General features: G+C 52.0%; 7 protein-coding genes across 7 annotated transcripts; 2 read left to right on the plus strand and 5 right to left on the minus strand.

The window, feature by feature from the left end:
* Positions 1 to 1,223: 1,223 nt before the first annotated feature.
* On the minus strand, positions 1,224 to 2,876 carry BCR38DRAFT_516009 (major facilitator superfamily domain-containing protein; the record flags this gene model as incomplete). Its single annotated transcript, XM_040865090.1, has 4 exons — positions 1,224 to 1,326; positions 1,395 to 2,077; positions 2,183 to 2,658; positions 2,723 to 2,876. 4 exons carry the CDS (start codon positions 2,874 to 2,876, stop codon positions 1,224 to 1,226), a joined length of 1,416 nt encoding a protein of 471 aa, XP_040714713.1.
* A 633-nt stretch (positions 2,877 to 3,509) lies between these two features.
* Positions 3,510 to 4,664, minus strand: BCR38DRAFT_220522 (uncharacterized protein). The gene has a single exon (XM_040854244.1). It carries the CDS (start codon positions 4,481 to 4,483, stop codon positions 3,593 to 3,595), a length of 891 nt encoding a protein of 296 aa, XP_040714714.1. The 5' UTR covers positions 4,484 to 4,664; the 3' UTR covers positions 3,510 to 3,592.
* Positions 4,665 to 5,029: 365 nt separating this feature from the next.
* Positions 5,030 to 6,638, minus strand: BCR38DRAFT_220528 (2-nitropropane dioxygenase). Its single transcript, XM_040854245.1, has 3 exons — positions 6,308 to 6,638; positions 5,982 to 6,243; positions 5,030 to 5,900 (listed from the first exon to the last, which is right to left on the minus strand). Exons 1-3 carry the CDS (start codon positions 6,318 to 6,320, stop codon positions 5,054 to 5,056), a joined length of 1,122 nt encoding a protein of 373 aa, XP_040714715.1. The 5' UTR covers positions 6,321 to 6,638; the 3' UTR covers positions 5,030 to 5,053.
* Positions 6,639 to 6,681: 43 nt separating this feature from the next.
* On the plus strand, positions 6,682 to 8,828 carry BCR38DRAFT_435775 (Dihydropteroate synthase-like protein). Its single transcript, XM_040860405.1, has 2 exons — positions 6,682 to 7,296; positions 7,355 to 8,828. The coding sequence occupies exons 1-2, from the start codon at positions 6,931 to 6,933 to the stop codon at positions 8,528 to 8,530; spliced, it is 1,542 nt and encodes a 513-aa protein (XP_040714716.1). The 5' UTR covers positions 6,682 to 6,930; the 3' UTR covers positions 8,531 to 8,828.
* A 630-nt stretch (positions 8,829 to 9,458) lies between these two features.
* On the plus strand, positions 9,459 to 10,711 carry BCR38DRAFT_458303 (Intradiol ring-cleavage dioxygenase; the record flags this gene model as incomplete). Its single annotated transcript, XM_040862145.1, has 2 exons — positions 9,459 to 9,720; positions 9,774 to 10,711. The coding sequence occupies 2 exons, from the start codon at positions 9,459 to 9,461 to the stop codon at positions 10,709 to 10,711; spliced, it is 1,200 nt and encodes a 399-aa protein (XP_040714717.1).
* Positions 10,712 to 10,920: 209 nt separating this feature from the next.
* Positions 10,921 to 11,699, minus strand: BCR38DRAFT_344635 (large-conductance mechanosensitive channel; the record flags this gene model as incomplete). The annotated part of the gene is made up of 4 exons (XM_040856115.1): positions 10,921 to 10,980; positions 11,037 to 11,181; positions 11,245 to 11,445; positions 11,560 to 11,699. The coding sequence occupies 4 exons, from the start codon at positions 11,697 to 11,699 to the stop codon at positions 10,921 to 10,923; spliced, it is 546 nt and encodes a 181-aa protein (XP_040714718.1).
* Positions 11,700 to 12,316: 617 nt separating this feature from the next.
* BCR38DRAFT_485833 (actin cortical patch SUR7/pH-response regulator pali) lies at positions 12,317 to 13,438 on the minus strand (the record flags this gene model as incomplete). The annotated part of the gene is made up of 3 exons (XM_040863940.1): positions 12,317 to 12,897; positions 12,947 to 13,244; positions 13,301 to 13,438. The coding sequence occupies 3 exons, from the start codon at positions 13,436 to 13,438 to the stop codon at positions 12,317 to 12,319; spliced, it is 1,017 nt and encodes a 338-aa protein (XP_040714719.1).
* Between the last annotated feature and the right edge of the window lie 252 nt (positions 13,439 to 13,690).

Here is a 13,690-nt window from a genome sequence, read left to right on the forward strand (position 1 = left end):
GCAGAATTCAGGGGGCTTGACCTCCAATACCGTTGCTGGTGCCCATCGCATGTATCTCAAATCCGTGTTGGTAGTTATAGATTTGAGCATTGACGCGGTATAAAGTCATATTACAGAGATGCATTAGGATTTCTCGTGTTGGTGACGATATCTTATAGAGACCAAGGATGATCCAGTCTCACGTTGCAATCAGTTGCCATCGACTAGTTATATGTAGTATAAGGAGTATTCATAGCTGTACTTGGTGCCTTTGGTGGATCTTCGCTGTCTATTATACAAGAATCACAACTCAGAAGTCACGTACAAGAGCTCCAATCGCAAGTCTTGGGGCTCCAGCTCTGCTTAGAAAGACAATAGACCGAAGGTTCAGGCTCAACGTCAGTTGATTATATTTGATACAGGTTGGTGATGACTTCTGCTCTTTTCTGTCCGATGCCCTTTCCCATATGAAAGCTTCAAGATGGCTTAAGACAATCAATGGAACTCATGCGCCGTGGGTTGGCTCCGTAACTGTTCGGCAAGGCCAAATATAAGTAGCGGTACCCTCTCTGCTGTCGAGTATCTTCGCGCTGAAAAATTTACAGGATCAAGGTAGGCATTAACTCCGTCAACTGTAGCACTCAGGGGCTTCTACTGCGGATTGCTGGAACCGAGCGCGAAGAGGAAATTCCCAGACATGACACACCATGCCGTTGGTCGCAAGCAGCAGAGTTCCCCCTCTTCTCGCCTCGGTATGCTGTCAATTTATGCTAAACGTCAAAACTTCAGTACTGGGTAAATGTTGCACGTCGCCCCTTTTGATCAAGACAACCCGCCGTACAAGTTTAAATTCAAGTGATTTTAGTCTGGTATATTGACGACTACTCAAGAATTATTAATATTCCGCGAGTTTGCCAATCAAGCTTCTATGGACGTAATACCCTGTACATTATTTGCTGGTACATCAACGTCACCTCCACATACTGCAGACTCTTGGTGACGCCTGTGTGAAAGTGGTATGGTAGCTTCCATGTCCTTGGCTCTCAAGTAAGTTAAGTAAGTAGCCTCTGACGTTAAGTGGTGCAGCTCTACTCTCTACTCGGTCGACTTGATCGAGCTCCAATTTGAAATGTCTACCCCTACCGACTCCCACTTTCGCGGACGAGCCCAGAACTCGATCTTTCTCTATGGGGATGTATCTTGGCCATCTAGACAGGACCCACTCCGGGATGGAGGTGTTTCTGCTAAGAATCTTTGGGATTTAGCCCCTGATGACTCGGGACACTGGCCGTCTCGTCGTCAACACGCTCAATAGAGGCACTCTCTTCAACCTCGATCCTGCGTTTCCTATTTGTGAAAATTATCAGATATCTCGTTCGTAAAATAATTCATAATCCTGACTCATCAAAACTCACCCATACCCATCAAACAAAACCCTCACAAGCTGTGTCATAATAACCAGGCACACCACCATAGTTGCAGAATAGACATACCCCCTCGGAAACCTGGGCGCTTCGACGGTAGGGTACGTAAACAGCGGTACCCAAGCAGTCGTAGAAGTCGCAATAGCAGTCATAAGAACCAGCGTCAACGCCCTCTCCTCGTCGTTATCCCTCAGGAGCACGTTAGCCCATCCATACAAAACCGATGATACAGCCACCGCCGAGTATCCCAAACTAAACGCAAACCACTTGGCCGGCTCAGGCACATTCCAAATGGCCAGGATCGTCAGCCCGGTGAAATTTAACGCGGAAGCGAGCGTGATGGCCCCAGGGCGACCGATCCACAAGTCTGCACTGAAGTTGATGAGGAGCACGAAGAAGATGCCCAGAGCCGGGCTTATGGCTGCGAGGTTGTTCATGGTAGCCACTTCGTACCGGTGCAGACTCTTAATCCACAGCAAGAACGCAGCCGTATTGGCGCTTGTGTTGAAGAAGAAGACGTCCCAAAGCACAAGCACATAAAACCGCCAATTCGTGAAAAGGCGCCGCAGCAGATGGAGGGAAAAGGGAGTCTTCACCAGCTTCCTGGCACCCGCCTTCTCGAGCCGCGAGCGCGTGAGCGCGAGTTCGGATTCCGTTATGACGAGACGGTTTGGCTTGGCGAGTGTGCCGGGCCAGATGAAGTACCCCAATAGGGCGAGGGGCAGCGTGATGACGGCGTTGATGATGAAGAGTCAGCGCCAGCCAGGGAGGCCGTGGACGCCGTCGAGGTGCGTGGTTGCGGCGGCTTGGAGGAGGCTCGCTGTTAGAGTGCCTAGGGTCAAGCCGACGTAGAAGGTGCCGCCTCGACGGCCGATTTCATCGCTTCGGTACCAGCTACCGAGGACGAAATGGGCGCGGGGAAGTAGTTCGCCTGAAGGCAGGTACCAATATTTAGTTATTATATGTATAGAGAGGGAGAGGAAGTAGGTAGGTTTGGCTCTCACTTCGAATAAAGAGACAAGGAACCGGTAGGCCATGATATCGCCGTAGCTTTGCGCACGATATTGTAGGAGGGTGAAGATGCCCCAGCCCAAGTCTAGAGTCGGGACGAGGATGTGCATGGGCACTCGAGGGAAGAGGTAGATAAAAGGGAGCAGCCCAACGACGTTGCCGACTACAAAAATAGTCTGAAATTGAACGAGTTGGTTGCCATTGAACCCAAGATCCTCTGACATGCCCGAGACGTATGCATTATCTAGTTTATAGTCAGCAGTTTTCTCACCCACGAGCAGCACCGTTGGGTATAACCATGGGCTTACTGATATTGGTCTGGTCCATATACTTAATCCAGTACAAGATAAACGCGTAGGGAACAATCAACAAGTCGAGCTTCAATATGAGCTTTCTCTCTTCGGGGCTGTCATCGGGAGAGTACCAGTCATACCACCGGCGAGCTGGCGTTGACTCGGTCATCTTCAAACAGTCAAGCTCCCGTTCCCACTTATGTGTCAAGATTCCATTTCTGCATTTTGGCAGTGGGATCTCCGTTATAAATGAAGACAGGAAATACCACACGGCTAGTTTATACTAACTACATCCGACGATACGGAGCCAACTCATCAATTACGGAGCTGATCACATCACTGTATGGTGCAGCGGGCCTTTAGACAAGCTTCGCCCCTCAGATTTGTTGTCTTCCTCTGATCGGAGCCGTATCGGTGTCGGAATGTTCTGGGATTATAGGACACACTCACTCGAAAGGGCCCGATGCGGGATGATGCCATTCCAACTTCAATCACGCAAGAGAGGTAGCTGTTGAATACACCCCACGCTTGATCCGAACGAACCAAGACTATCACGGGGGTTCCTGTTGTACTCGAAGTTATCTAGAATCATATTAAATATTTTTGTTGCTCATCGCGGGGCTAATGTAACGAAAATCGTATTCATCGTTTCAATAATGCGTACTCATTCTGGTGCTGATGCAAGGTGTCAATCCTCGTTGCAGCACCCTTTAAGCTGAGCTCGTGCTGTATTCCGTGTATTATAGCATCCCAACAGTGGGATAAGGCATTCTCCGATGTTGCGAGGCCGGCAGCTCCAATAGGCAAAACATGTATTTCCCCTCAGTCCGCCAAGTGTGCCTGTCGTTTGACGACTCTATGTTCCCCCCGGAGTCCCGTGCCTTGTCATCTTCCTCCAAGCTCGTTCAAGACACCTCCGTCCACCGCGATGATCTCCCCGTTCACATACTGATTCTTGGCTAGGTACAGCACCGTCATGCCCATCTCCTCCTCGCGTCCTGCGCGCTGAATCGGCACGTGACCCTTCTCCCGGATCTTCTCAGGCGGCATATGACTCTTCTGGCGATCGTCACTCTCCTTGACCGTCATCTCCGAAGGGAAATACCCAGGCGCAATCGAGTTGACCCGAATGCCCGCTTTCTGGAACTCAGACGACATCAGCTTCGTCAAGTGCACCGTCGCGCCCTTGGCAGTGTTGTAGCTGAAATGGCCCTGCGCATCCCGCATAATTCCTGACATGGACGAAATGGTAATGACGCTCGGCGCGAATGGCTCAAGGTTGCCCTTTGGTCGGATACCCGCTTGTAGTAGTGGCAGGAACGCCACCGTGGTGAAGTACACCGACGTCACGTCCGTCTTGTACGTGTCCTGCCACTGATCAACCGACTCGTTGTGCCACAGCTTTTCTTTCAAATCTCCAGCATGTCCCGTATCGGGCTCCGCCTTGGGCCCTGACACGCCAGCGTTGCAGACGAGAAGGTCGATGTACTTCTCCTTCTCGCCTAAGTCCTTGACCAGTCTCTCCAGGTCGTCCTTGCTCGTCACATCGCAGGGGCCAATGGGGATGATCTGCCCTCCGCTAGAGGACGGACGATGCGTCTTAGCTGCGGTCTCAAGGGCGTCTGTTCTGCGGCCCGTGATGTAGACTTTTGCTCCGTTGGCGGCGAGGGCTTGCGTGGCCATGAGCCCGATTCCTGTGCCGCCTCCTGTGACTACGGCCGTGAAGTCCTTTACGCCAAACAGGCGGGCTACGTCGAAGTGGTGGGTCTCGGCCATGGTGAAGTTGGATAGGCGAAGCAAGACGGAAGAGAATTGGCGATGTAGTGTATGAGCAGAAGGAAATTTAACTTGACGAAAAGTGAGCAGTTGCCGACCTTTGATTCCTTCCTTTCTCTAACGAAGAATTTTGTTGGAGTTGAAGTGTTAGACTCGCCTTCAGTCTCCGTTTGAATGACACACGGTGACGCGACTGCCCCAATGACGTCAAGTATAAGCCACTCGCACCTTCTCAGGCGGGGCATTACGATCGTCAGGAACAATTGCTCTACCGTTTGTGTAATTGCACATTGTAGTAGTAACCCCTCATATCACAGCCCACAGAAACGTACACCCTTCGTTTTTGAAACATGATTATTCAGTATGAAAACTGAGATAAGTAAAACACAAATAAAACACGGATATGATATATATACAAGTGTGCAGCTAACACTGCGTAATAGTAGTTACCCTATGCTCAATGTACAATCCATATCAGGTGTGACAAAATGGGATGTCGACCAAGGAGCTGTTGGTAGTTGACAATGCGACCAGGCCAGGGACGGCAGCCGTAAGTCGTCGGTCAACTGTTTAGAGCTTCGCAACCATCTTCGTGCCCTTGTTGAGAGCAGCATATGCATCATTTACAAACTCATCCACAATCTCCTTGGCGTTCTTCTGCTCGTTGACCAATGCAGCGCACTTGCCCATCAAGAATGGTCGGAACTGGTCCATCAGCTCGTCCACTTCGTCTTCGTTGGCACTGCCGTCGCCAGTTTCGAGACCGGGCACGCCTTCACCTCCGCCGCTCATGACCTTCTCAAGATCGGCCTCGTAGGGAAGAACACCCTTGGCGGTCAGCTCCTTGATTTCGGATTGTCGCTCCGTTTCCCAGTTCTCGATGTATGGGTTGTTTCGTACGCGCAGCGGCCGTCCGGTGAAGATGAGGGTTCGGATAGTATCGTCAAAAGAGGCGGTCTTGACCGCCTCCTTGTGCGACTCTGGGGCACCGGCCTCGGTGCACAGTACGAATCGCGTGCCGACCCAGACGGCACCGGCTCCCATCATGAGCGATGCCGCTAGCATGTTGCCGTTGTGGATACCGCCTGCCGCGATAACCGGCACAGGCTTGCCAGTCAATGGGCTCTTGGAGTTCTTGCAGATGTCGACGCAAGCCGGGATGAGGACCGTCGTGGGAACGTCTCCAGTGTGGCCACCTCCCTCGCCACCCTGCGCGCAAATGATGTCACATCCAATGTCGAGGCACTTCTTCACGTGCTTCGGGTGCCCGACCATGTTCATGTAGAGGATGCCATGCTTGTGCAACTTTTCGACGACGGCTTTTGGCGGGACGCCTACGGCGGAGACGAAGAGTTTGGCGCCCGATTCGATGATGATGTCGATCAGATCATTTAGTTTGCCCTTAGTGTAGTCGTAGCTGCGGATGAGGAGCGAGCTGTTAGCGAGAATGGCCACGGCTAGTTTGCCCACGGACACGAAGTTCAGGGTGCTTGCTTACTTCGTCTTCCGGGCATTTCCTCCAACCTGAGGAAGTAGAAGATCGATACCGAACGGTGCGTTCTTGTCCGTCATGTGAGACTTCATCTCATCGATCTGATCCTTCAACATCTCTGGGGTGTAGGACATGCCACCGATGACACCGAGACCGCCGGCATTCGAGACTGCTGCCGCCAACTCAGGACCGGCAGCCACGTTCATACCGGCCAGGAGGATGGGGTGTTTGATGTTGAACAAATCGGTGATCTCTGTTCGGATTTTCTCTATACGAAAAGACAGTCAGCGCACCGAGTCCGTCATGGTGTTGGAGGATCCGTTGGTCCTTACGTGGAGATGCCATCTTTGCGGTGGGTGCAAGACTGCTCACTGTAGATGGTAGTGGGAATACACAAGTATGTAAGGCGCTTAGACAGCACAGAAATCGGAAATGTTATAGGTAGCAATAGGATGAAGAAGAAAGACAATGTCTACAGGAACTTAGAAATGCAGGTGTCTATGAAAGCACTGGATGGCGAGGACCACTTCGGCGCTGGGAATCTGGGGAAAGCAACTCCGGATCGCTCGACCGAGGCCTCATGTGGTTAATGGGTCGTGGTCTAAACTAGTTACAGGAACGCCAAGAGACCCACAGGAAAAGATGCCGAGGCTTAATGTTCTAGCACCCAACCATTGATGATGCTGATGCATCGAACGGATCCAGAAGTCGGGACTTGGGACGGTGGAAGAAGAAGAACGCGACGGAATTCATTGTTTTAACGTCATGGACCAGCAGGGCTGCATATCAATGCTCAAGCCACCCACACAAGGCTTGAATGCTGAGCGGTACTTAGGTACTTCCAAAAGACAACCGACCCCAGGAGTGGGCCGTTCAACCAGTCTCAGAATTTCCATCCGCTAACATTTTTCGCAATGTAAGCAACAGAGGCTTCAATGCATTCGTTGAAAGCTCAATGAATCTGGTTGTATTCTCTCGAGCATGGGGCTCCGGTTCGCGCCAAGCACGACCATCTCCAGCGCATCACCTCGGCCACAACCTGTCACAAATCGCGAAAACTTTGCGCAGCACAGAAAGAAGCACGATGAACATCACGCAACAAAAGACCGCGTGCGGCTGCGCCGCCGCCGCCGCCCGCAACACCAAGCGGACGGCGTATGTTGCTTTCGGTAGCAACTTGGGGGATCGCGTGTCCATGATCGAGCAGGCCTGCAAGGAGATGGATGCTCGGGGCGTCAAAGTAAAGAGGACGAGCAGTCTGTGGGAGACGGAACCCATGTACGTCCTAGAACAAGATAGATTTGTCAATGGAGCCTGCGAGGTGCGTCGAATGCAAAATATTTACTCTCACTGAATAACAACTACTGAATGTGAAACAGGTGGAGACTGATCTGGAGCCCCTTTCCCTCCTGGATCAACTGCAAGATATTGAGAAGTCGATGGGTCGTCGGAAGCTCATCGACAAAGGACCTCGTAACATTGATCTAGATATTCTGCTGTATTCAGACAGGAAGGTTGGTCATGAGAGACTCAAAATCCCTCATATCGGCATCCCGGAACGCGATTTTGTTCTTCGACCGCTTGCTGAACTCATCCCAACCAAGGTCATCTACCCCTCAAAACCATGGAAACTGGTCCAGGACTATCTCAACGAGCTCCCTCCAGCTTCCGAGCCGCTATCAACCCTCACCCCGATATGTTCTTCAGTCGCAGCCCTGAACGCCCTGAAAGCCAACCGGAAGACCCAGGTCATGGCTATCCTGAACATCACCCCTGACTCCTTCTCGGACGGTGGGATCCACACCCCCGACTCTCTCCGCGGCACCGTCCTCTCCATGGTCCGCGGCGGCGCGACCATGATCGATGTAGGCGGGCAATCCAGCTCCCCCGGCACCCCGGAAGTCAGCGTCGAGGAGGAGACCAACCGCGTACTTCCCGTCATCGAGCTTATCCGCAGCCTCCCCGAGACCCGTGGTGTAGCCATCAGTGTCGACACGTACCGCTCCTCCGTAGCCGACGCCGCCGTCCAAGCAGGCGCCGACATAATCAACGACATCTCGGCTGGCCAGCTCGACCCGGCCATGTTGTCCACCATGGCCCGGCTTGGCAAGACCGTCTGTCTGATGCACATGCGCGGCACGCCGGGCACGATGAGCAAGTTGAACGACTATCCCGACGGCATCATCCCCACTATCGCGAAGGAACTGCTCGAGCGCGTCGCTGAGGCCGAGGCGGCTGGTATTCGAAGGTGGCGCATTATTCTGGACCCTGGGCTTGGGTTCGCCAAGGTCGGGGAGCAGAATCTGCACGTCCTGAGACATTTCAACGAGCTGCGGACTTGGCCTGGGCTAGAGGGCTTCCCATGGCTGTTAGGTTCTAGTCGGAAGAGTTTTATTGGCAAGGTGACGGGGGTCCCGAAGCCAATGGATCGCATTTTTGGCACGGCGTCTACTGTTGCGGCGGCTGTTCAGGGCGGGGCCGATGTGGTCAGGGTACATGATGTCGTCGAGATGGGCCAGGTCGTGAAGATGGCTGATGCTATATGGAGATACTAGGTCCCGGCTACGTAATGGATATTTACCAACCTGATGCTCCAAGATGAGGTCTTACGGCTGTTGCTGTTCAGGAAATAACAGCTGGGACTACATTGAAACTAAAACCCAGCTTGATAAGGCCCTGTGTCAATTTGCTGTTGGCCTGGTTTCTGTGATCTTTGTGAGATTGGCTCGGTATTCGACTCGAGGTAGTTTCACGAATATCTTCTGGACACTGACTGTAGTGTTCATTTCCCTCGCAGAGGCCCTAGATGGTATTACCGTAGCTTGATTACCTATACCTGCACCTAGAGAAAACACAAATCTGCCGATTGGTCCAAAGCCACACCTATGGTTGTCCTAAACTCTTTCCGTATACAAGCCACGCATGCTCCCGGCAACTACCCCACATCCCGATCAACATCGCGGCACTACAGAGCGCAGTGCAACCTTAATATAACTGCTCCCATTCTTCCGACATGAGAAATTGACACTCCCCGCAACTTCGTCTGCCCCAGATCTACTATAGGCTTGCGGCTCGGCAAGTTGATATGATTAAAGTCACAACCCTCATTGGCCCCTTTCATTCATTGGAGACGTCAAATGCTGCTCCCTTGAAAGACTCACTAGGATGCTTATTACCCGGTTTCAAAAATGGCTTCCAAAGTCGTGTTGCCAAGAAACATGAACTGGAAAAAACACACGGGCAACGTAGGAACCGGCAGAAGCTCTACGGTGATGTCCACGTAATCGCACAATGGCGGCTAAGATAGTCTGACGGGAGGCCGGGATACGAGGAATACGAGCTCATTCTTCAGGATGTTGAAGCAGGCCACGAGGCGGATGGAGTATAAGAAGTTCAAGCATGGAAGGAACTGAGTGCTGAGTCCTGGCAACCACCTCGAGGTCACCGGCACCACTCGCCCCCCCAGGCTCCAACACACTCAAAATGCCGAGTTTCCGCTCCGTCGTCACCTCCGTGGTGGTCTTCGCCTCTCTATATGCCGAAACTCAAGCGCACCCAGGGGAGCACCACGATGCAGAGAAGATCAAGCGAGACCTGAGAAACAGCGAGCTCGCAGCCAGAAATGCCAACCAGATCCTAGCACAATGTCAAGGTACCGCTCAAGGCAAGGCGTTGAAAGAACGCGCCATCATGCGCCGGGCTATCAAAGCCCAAGAGTTGCGAGAGAAGCGCGGACTGGAAGAGAGTGCGTCTAACCTCGGCCACTCAACACAGGGACATAGTATTAACTGTACTCAGGCCGCATGCTATCCAAGCGAGACCAAGAAGACCTAGACGCCTGGATGCGCACCTGCCACGACATGAGTGACCGCGAAAGCTACGACCTGTCGACCCCGATGGATACCATCTTCGGATCGAATGCCACGGCCGGTCTCGCGCCCGAGACTATCATTGGACCCTACTGGGTGGAGGGCGAATTCATCCGCACCAATGTCACCGAAGGCCAACAAGGTATCCCGATCCACGTCGACCTACAGTTCGTCGACATAAGCAGCTGTGCCGCGGTCCCGAGTATGCTTGTTGATCTCTGGCATGCAAACGCCACTGGCACGTACTCCGGGGTCGTCGACGGAGGCGGACTGAACAGCACTTTTATGCGTGGTATACAAATCACGGACACCGACGGGGTGGTTCAGTTCGACTCCGTCTTCCCGGGCCACTACATGGGCCGAACGAACCATATCCACGTCATCAGCAACCGCGGTGGGACGCTCTTCGACAACGGCACGTACACCGGCGGTACGGTTAACCACATTGGCCAGCTGTACTTCGATCAAGAACTCATCGATGTCATCGAATCGATGCCGCCTTACTACAACAACCCGATCAGGCAGATGGTCAACGTGCAGGACTTCCTGGTCGCTCAGGAGGCGAGCCGCGAGCACGATCCTTTTGTGGATTACGTACTGCTGAGCGAGGATCCGGCGGATGGTGTCTTGATGTGGATTACTATCGGCATCGACGCTGCCGCCGACCACAATGGAAATGTGACCGCGGCTGCTCATTACTACAAGGAAGGCGGCGTGAGTAACGGGCGACCGCCCGGGAACTTCTCTATGCCGCCATTTCCTACTGGTACTCGACCGCCGGGGTTTCCGCCAGGGCCTCCGTCGCCAACTTCGACGAGCCGGTTTTGGGGTCCTTGTATGAAGAGGCCACCGACTGGAAGTGGCTAGCTGGGCCGAGATCAGTTTCGTGAGTGAAATGGACAACAGAACATAATTCCACGCTTCGTCACTTGTTGGGACAACTGGGAGGATTGGTCTAGTCGTATTAAGTACAGCATGATCCTGCTGGACCTAGCAGTCGCGGGTATCAATATATCGACAAGAGGAAAGAAGAAGGGGGAACGCGTGCGGATCCTCGTACAGTTGACAGTCATCCATCAACGTATCATCTCTTCGCGACCATCTTGCCAGCTTGTGCAAAATATGCATCTCTGGGACTAAATCATTCCGTCAGCGTCGTCAACATACACAAACATCGGCTTCATTGCCCTACCTTCTCATTGATCTTCTTCCTGCAATACCGACACTTGACCTGATGCTTGATGATGGGCTCATGGGAGTAACGCTGGTACATCAGTGCCATTATATATAGCGCAATTCCCAGACCAAGGAAGTTGACACATTTGTTCAAGAAGACCCTACCGTCACCGATTAGCTCCTACTTTTGCCTAATAAGTGAGTCTTCAGGAACTTGTGCTTACCCATATGCTAAGACGACAGCGCCATCCGTCACCGCTTGGTCGAGCGTCGTGTAGCCGTTGAGATCGTCATAGTTTGGCCCAGCTTGGAGGACGGCGAATTTCTCGTCCAAGTTGCGGTTCAAGGGCAGGATGACAGACAGCGGGGGAAGCAGAATGTCGCTCACGAGGGAGTTCGTGAGCGACGTGAATGCGGATGCGAGGCTGATCGAGTCGACGTCAGTCTACTTTTATCTCGTTACGAGGCACTTTGTGCTCATGACTCGTAAGTGCGGCACGACGAGAATTACTTTGATAGTCACGGTGAGCTTCACTTACATCAAACCGAATGCAACTTCCAGGACGTTTCCTGAAAAGGCGAAATCCAAGAAGCCTTGCCAGAACTTCTTCGCGTGCTGTTCGCCGCGTTCCAGAAGCTCGCGTCTCTCATCGCCGTCCAGAGTGAGTTGCCGCGACATCTTGAAATGCTTATCGGTCTGAGATGATACAGATACAAAAATGTCTCACATCCAGTGTGAACGAATCTAAGATTTAGTAAAAAGCCGTTTTTTTCTTGAGAACAATACAGCTGGATGAGTGGTCGTCGTTAAAAGTTTACATAGTAAGGAAGTGAGACACGATGCTTGGCGCTTGGTTCTTCTGAGTTGGCATATATGCATTGACCCACCTACCGGCCATCAAGGAGGGACCCGGAGCATGTTTGTGGGGCACTTGAAGCTGTACGAAGTTCTCTGAAGTGAACTCCTAGCAATGGGTGCTGGAATTTCACTTGGTCACATGTGTCAACAGTGTGTCTTTGGGAAAGCTAAGGGTGCTAATTAGACTTTGATTATTGTCTATCAAAATGGTATCTTTATGCTATGGGGAAAATGATGGTCTGAAAATTTGGTCTCCCGTAGGATTCTCTATATTAGCTGACGGAAAAACAATTGAACGGCAGACAAGGGAACCTGGAGCGAAGCTGGCTTTATAGCCCGGAAATAGACGCATTGTAGGATGACCAGCATCCCAAGCTGTCCTCTGTCGCCATTAGAGACATTCTAGGCGCGCCATAAACTCCTCAGTGCCTTATATCTCAAAATGAACCTGCTTTATGCGAACGCCTCGTGCGGCGCCAGCCAGAAAAGCGGTTCCGGCTTGATCGTTGGCGGGTTTCTCCCTTTTCAAGTCCACTCGAGTGACTTGCTCCTCGCGTTTTCTTGCGGCCCATGCAGAAAGATAATAGCCAAACGATGAAAGCAACAAACATGGCCCCGAACGAGACCCACGAGATGATCATGAACTTTCCGCCAGCATTGGCAGAGATGCCGACATCATCGCCCTTCTCGTTGATTTCCGACTCGCCCTTCTTCGCCACGGCCGTCGTTATGGCACTGCCTACGCCGAGGGTCAACGCTGACAACCCGGCTGTGATTATGCCGCTAATACGAATCAGGGTGCTCTGATTTCGCAACGTAAGCTCCACGATGCAAAGGAGGAACGACAAGCCAGCTAATGCACTGCCTAGCACGTAGAAGACGAAGATGGCGAGCAAGAAACTATTCAAGTAATCGATGAAATCTTGGATGTCTTCGGGGAACCCTAGCTGGTTCAGGTTGAGTTTCAAGGGTCCGACTTGCAGTTCGTGGTCGAGCACCTCGGTCAGGTTGAATTGGTCTGCACTGTCAGTATTGAGATCATGTAAAACACATCATGAGTAACTTACATCCAGCCTCCTGCGCAGTGCAGTTGGTGACATTGTACCATGCGCCAGGGCTCGTCGCGTTCGGGGCGTAAGTGCCCTCGCAAGCATTCATGATGTGAAGCGAATACCACTGCGAGATGCCCAACTCTGTGGATAGCTCGTCGGCGATATCGTCCAGCGCGTCGCCAATTGCAGACTCCGCGGACGCAACCACGCTGCTAAAAATGGCACCAATACCGCCCTCGCTGGTAGACGTCGGGTTGGATCCACCGCTTGTTGCTGTTGGTACAAGGTCATGACCAAAATTTGACATGTTGATCTTGATATTTATTGTCAGCTGCCTCGTTCAGAAATAAAAAACACAGAGCTACTTACAGCGATAACGTGATATTCCTCCATTCTCCCGGGATGCGAACCAGCAAACATGGACACCATAGCAAGCACGAAGCCTCCAATAGAGAAGACTAAGGCAATGATCACCATCCATGGTGATCTCTTCACACTGTTCCCCATTATGACGTATGATATATTCACGTTGATTCAGCTCTAGCAATGATAACTATAATATGGATTAAAAAGGTCGGTTTGTAAGGTGAGCAAAAGTGGGTGAAACCAGACGGGCTGACGGGCTGACCAGTATTATGTACCAAACAGCCGATTTCAAGAGACAAAGAAACCCAGAACCAGATTGATATAACAATATCATGGGCACTTGACCCATATCGGCGGATGATGCAACAGCCAACCATTCGACAAATGAGCGCC

Source organism: Pseudomassariella vexata (genome assembly GCF_002105095.1).
Source record: "Pseudomassariella vexata strain CBS 129021 chromosome Unknown BCR38scaffold_8, whole genome shotgun sequence".
NCBI classification, from domain to species: domain Eukaryota; kingdom Fungi; phylum Ascomycota; class Sordariomycetes; order Amphisphaeriales; family Pseudomassariaceae; genus Pseudomassariella; species Pseudomassariella vexata.

Coding starts and splice junctions, on each gene's coding strand:
- BCR38DRAFT_435775 (XM_040860405.1), top strand. CDS start 6,931: ATGAATCTGGTTGTATTCTCTCGAGCATGGGGCTCCGGTTCGCGCCAA. Junction 7,297..7,354: donor TTGTCAATGGAGCCTGCGAG/GTGCGTCGAATG, acceptor AATGTGAAACAG/GTGGAGACTGATCTGGAGCC.
- BCR38DRAFT_220522 (XM_040854244.1), bottom strand. CDS start 4,483: ATGGCCGAGACCCACCACTTCGACGTAGCCCGCCTGTTTGGCGTAAAG.
- BCR38DRAFT_220528 (XM_040854245.1), bottom strand. Junction 5,901..5,981: donor GGAAATGCCCGGAAGACGAA/GTAAGCAAGCAC, acceptor CCTCATCCGCAG/CTACGACTACACTAAGGGCA.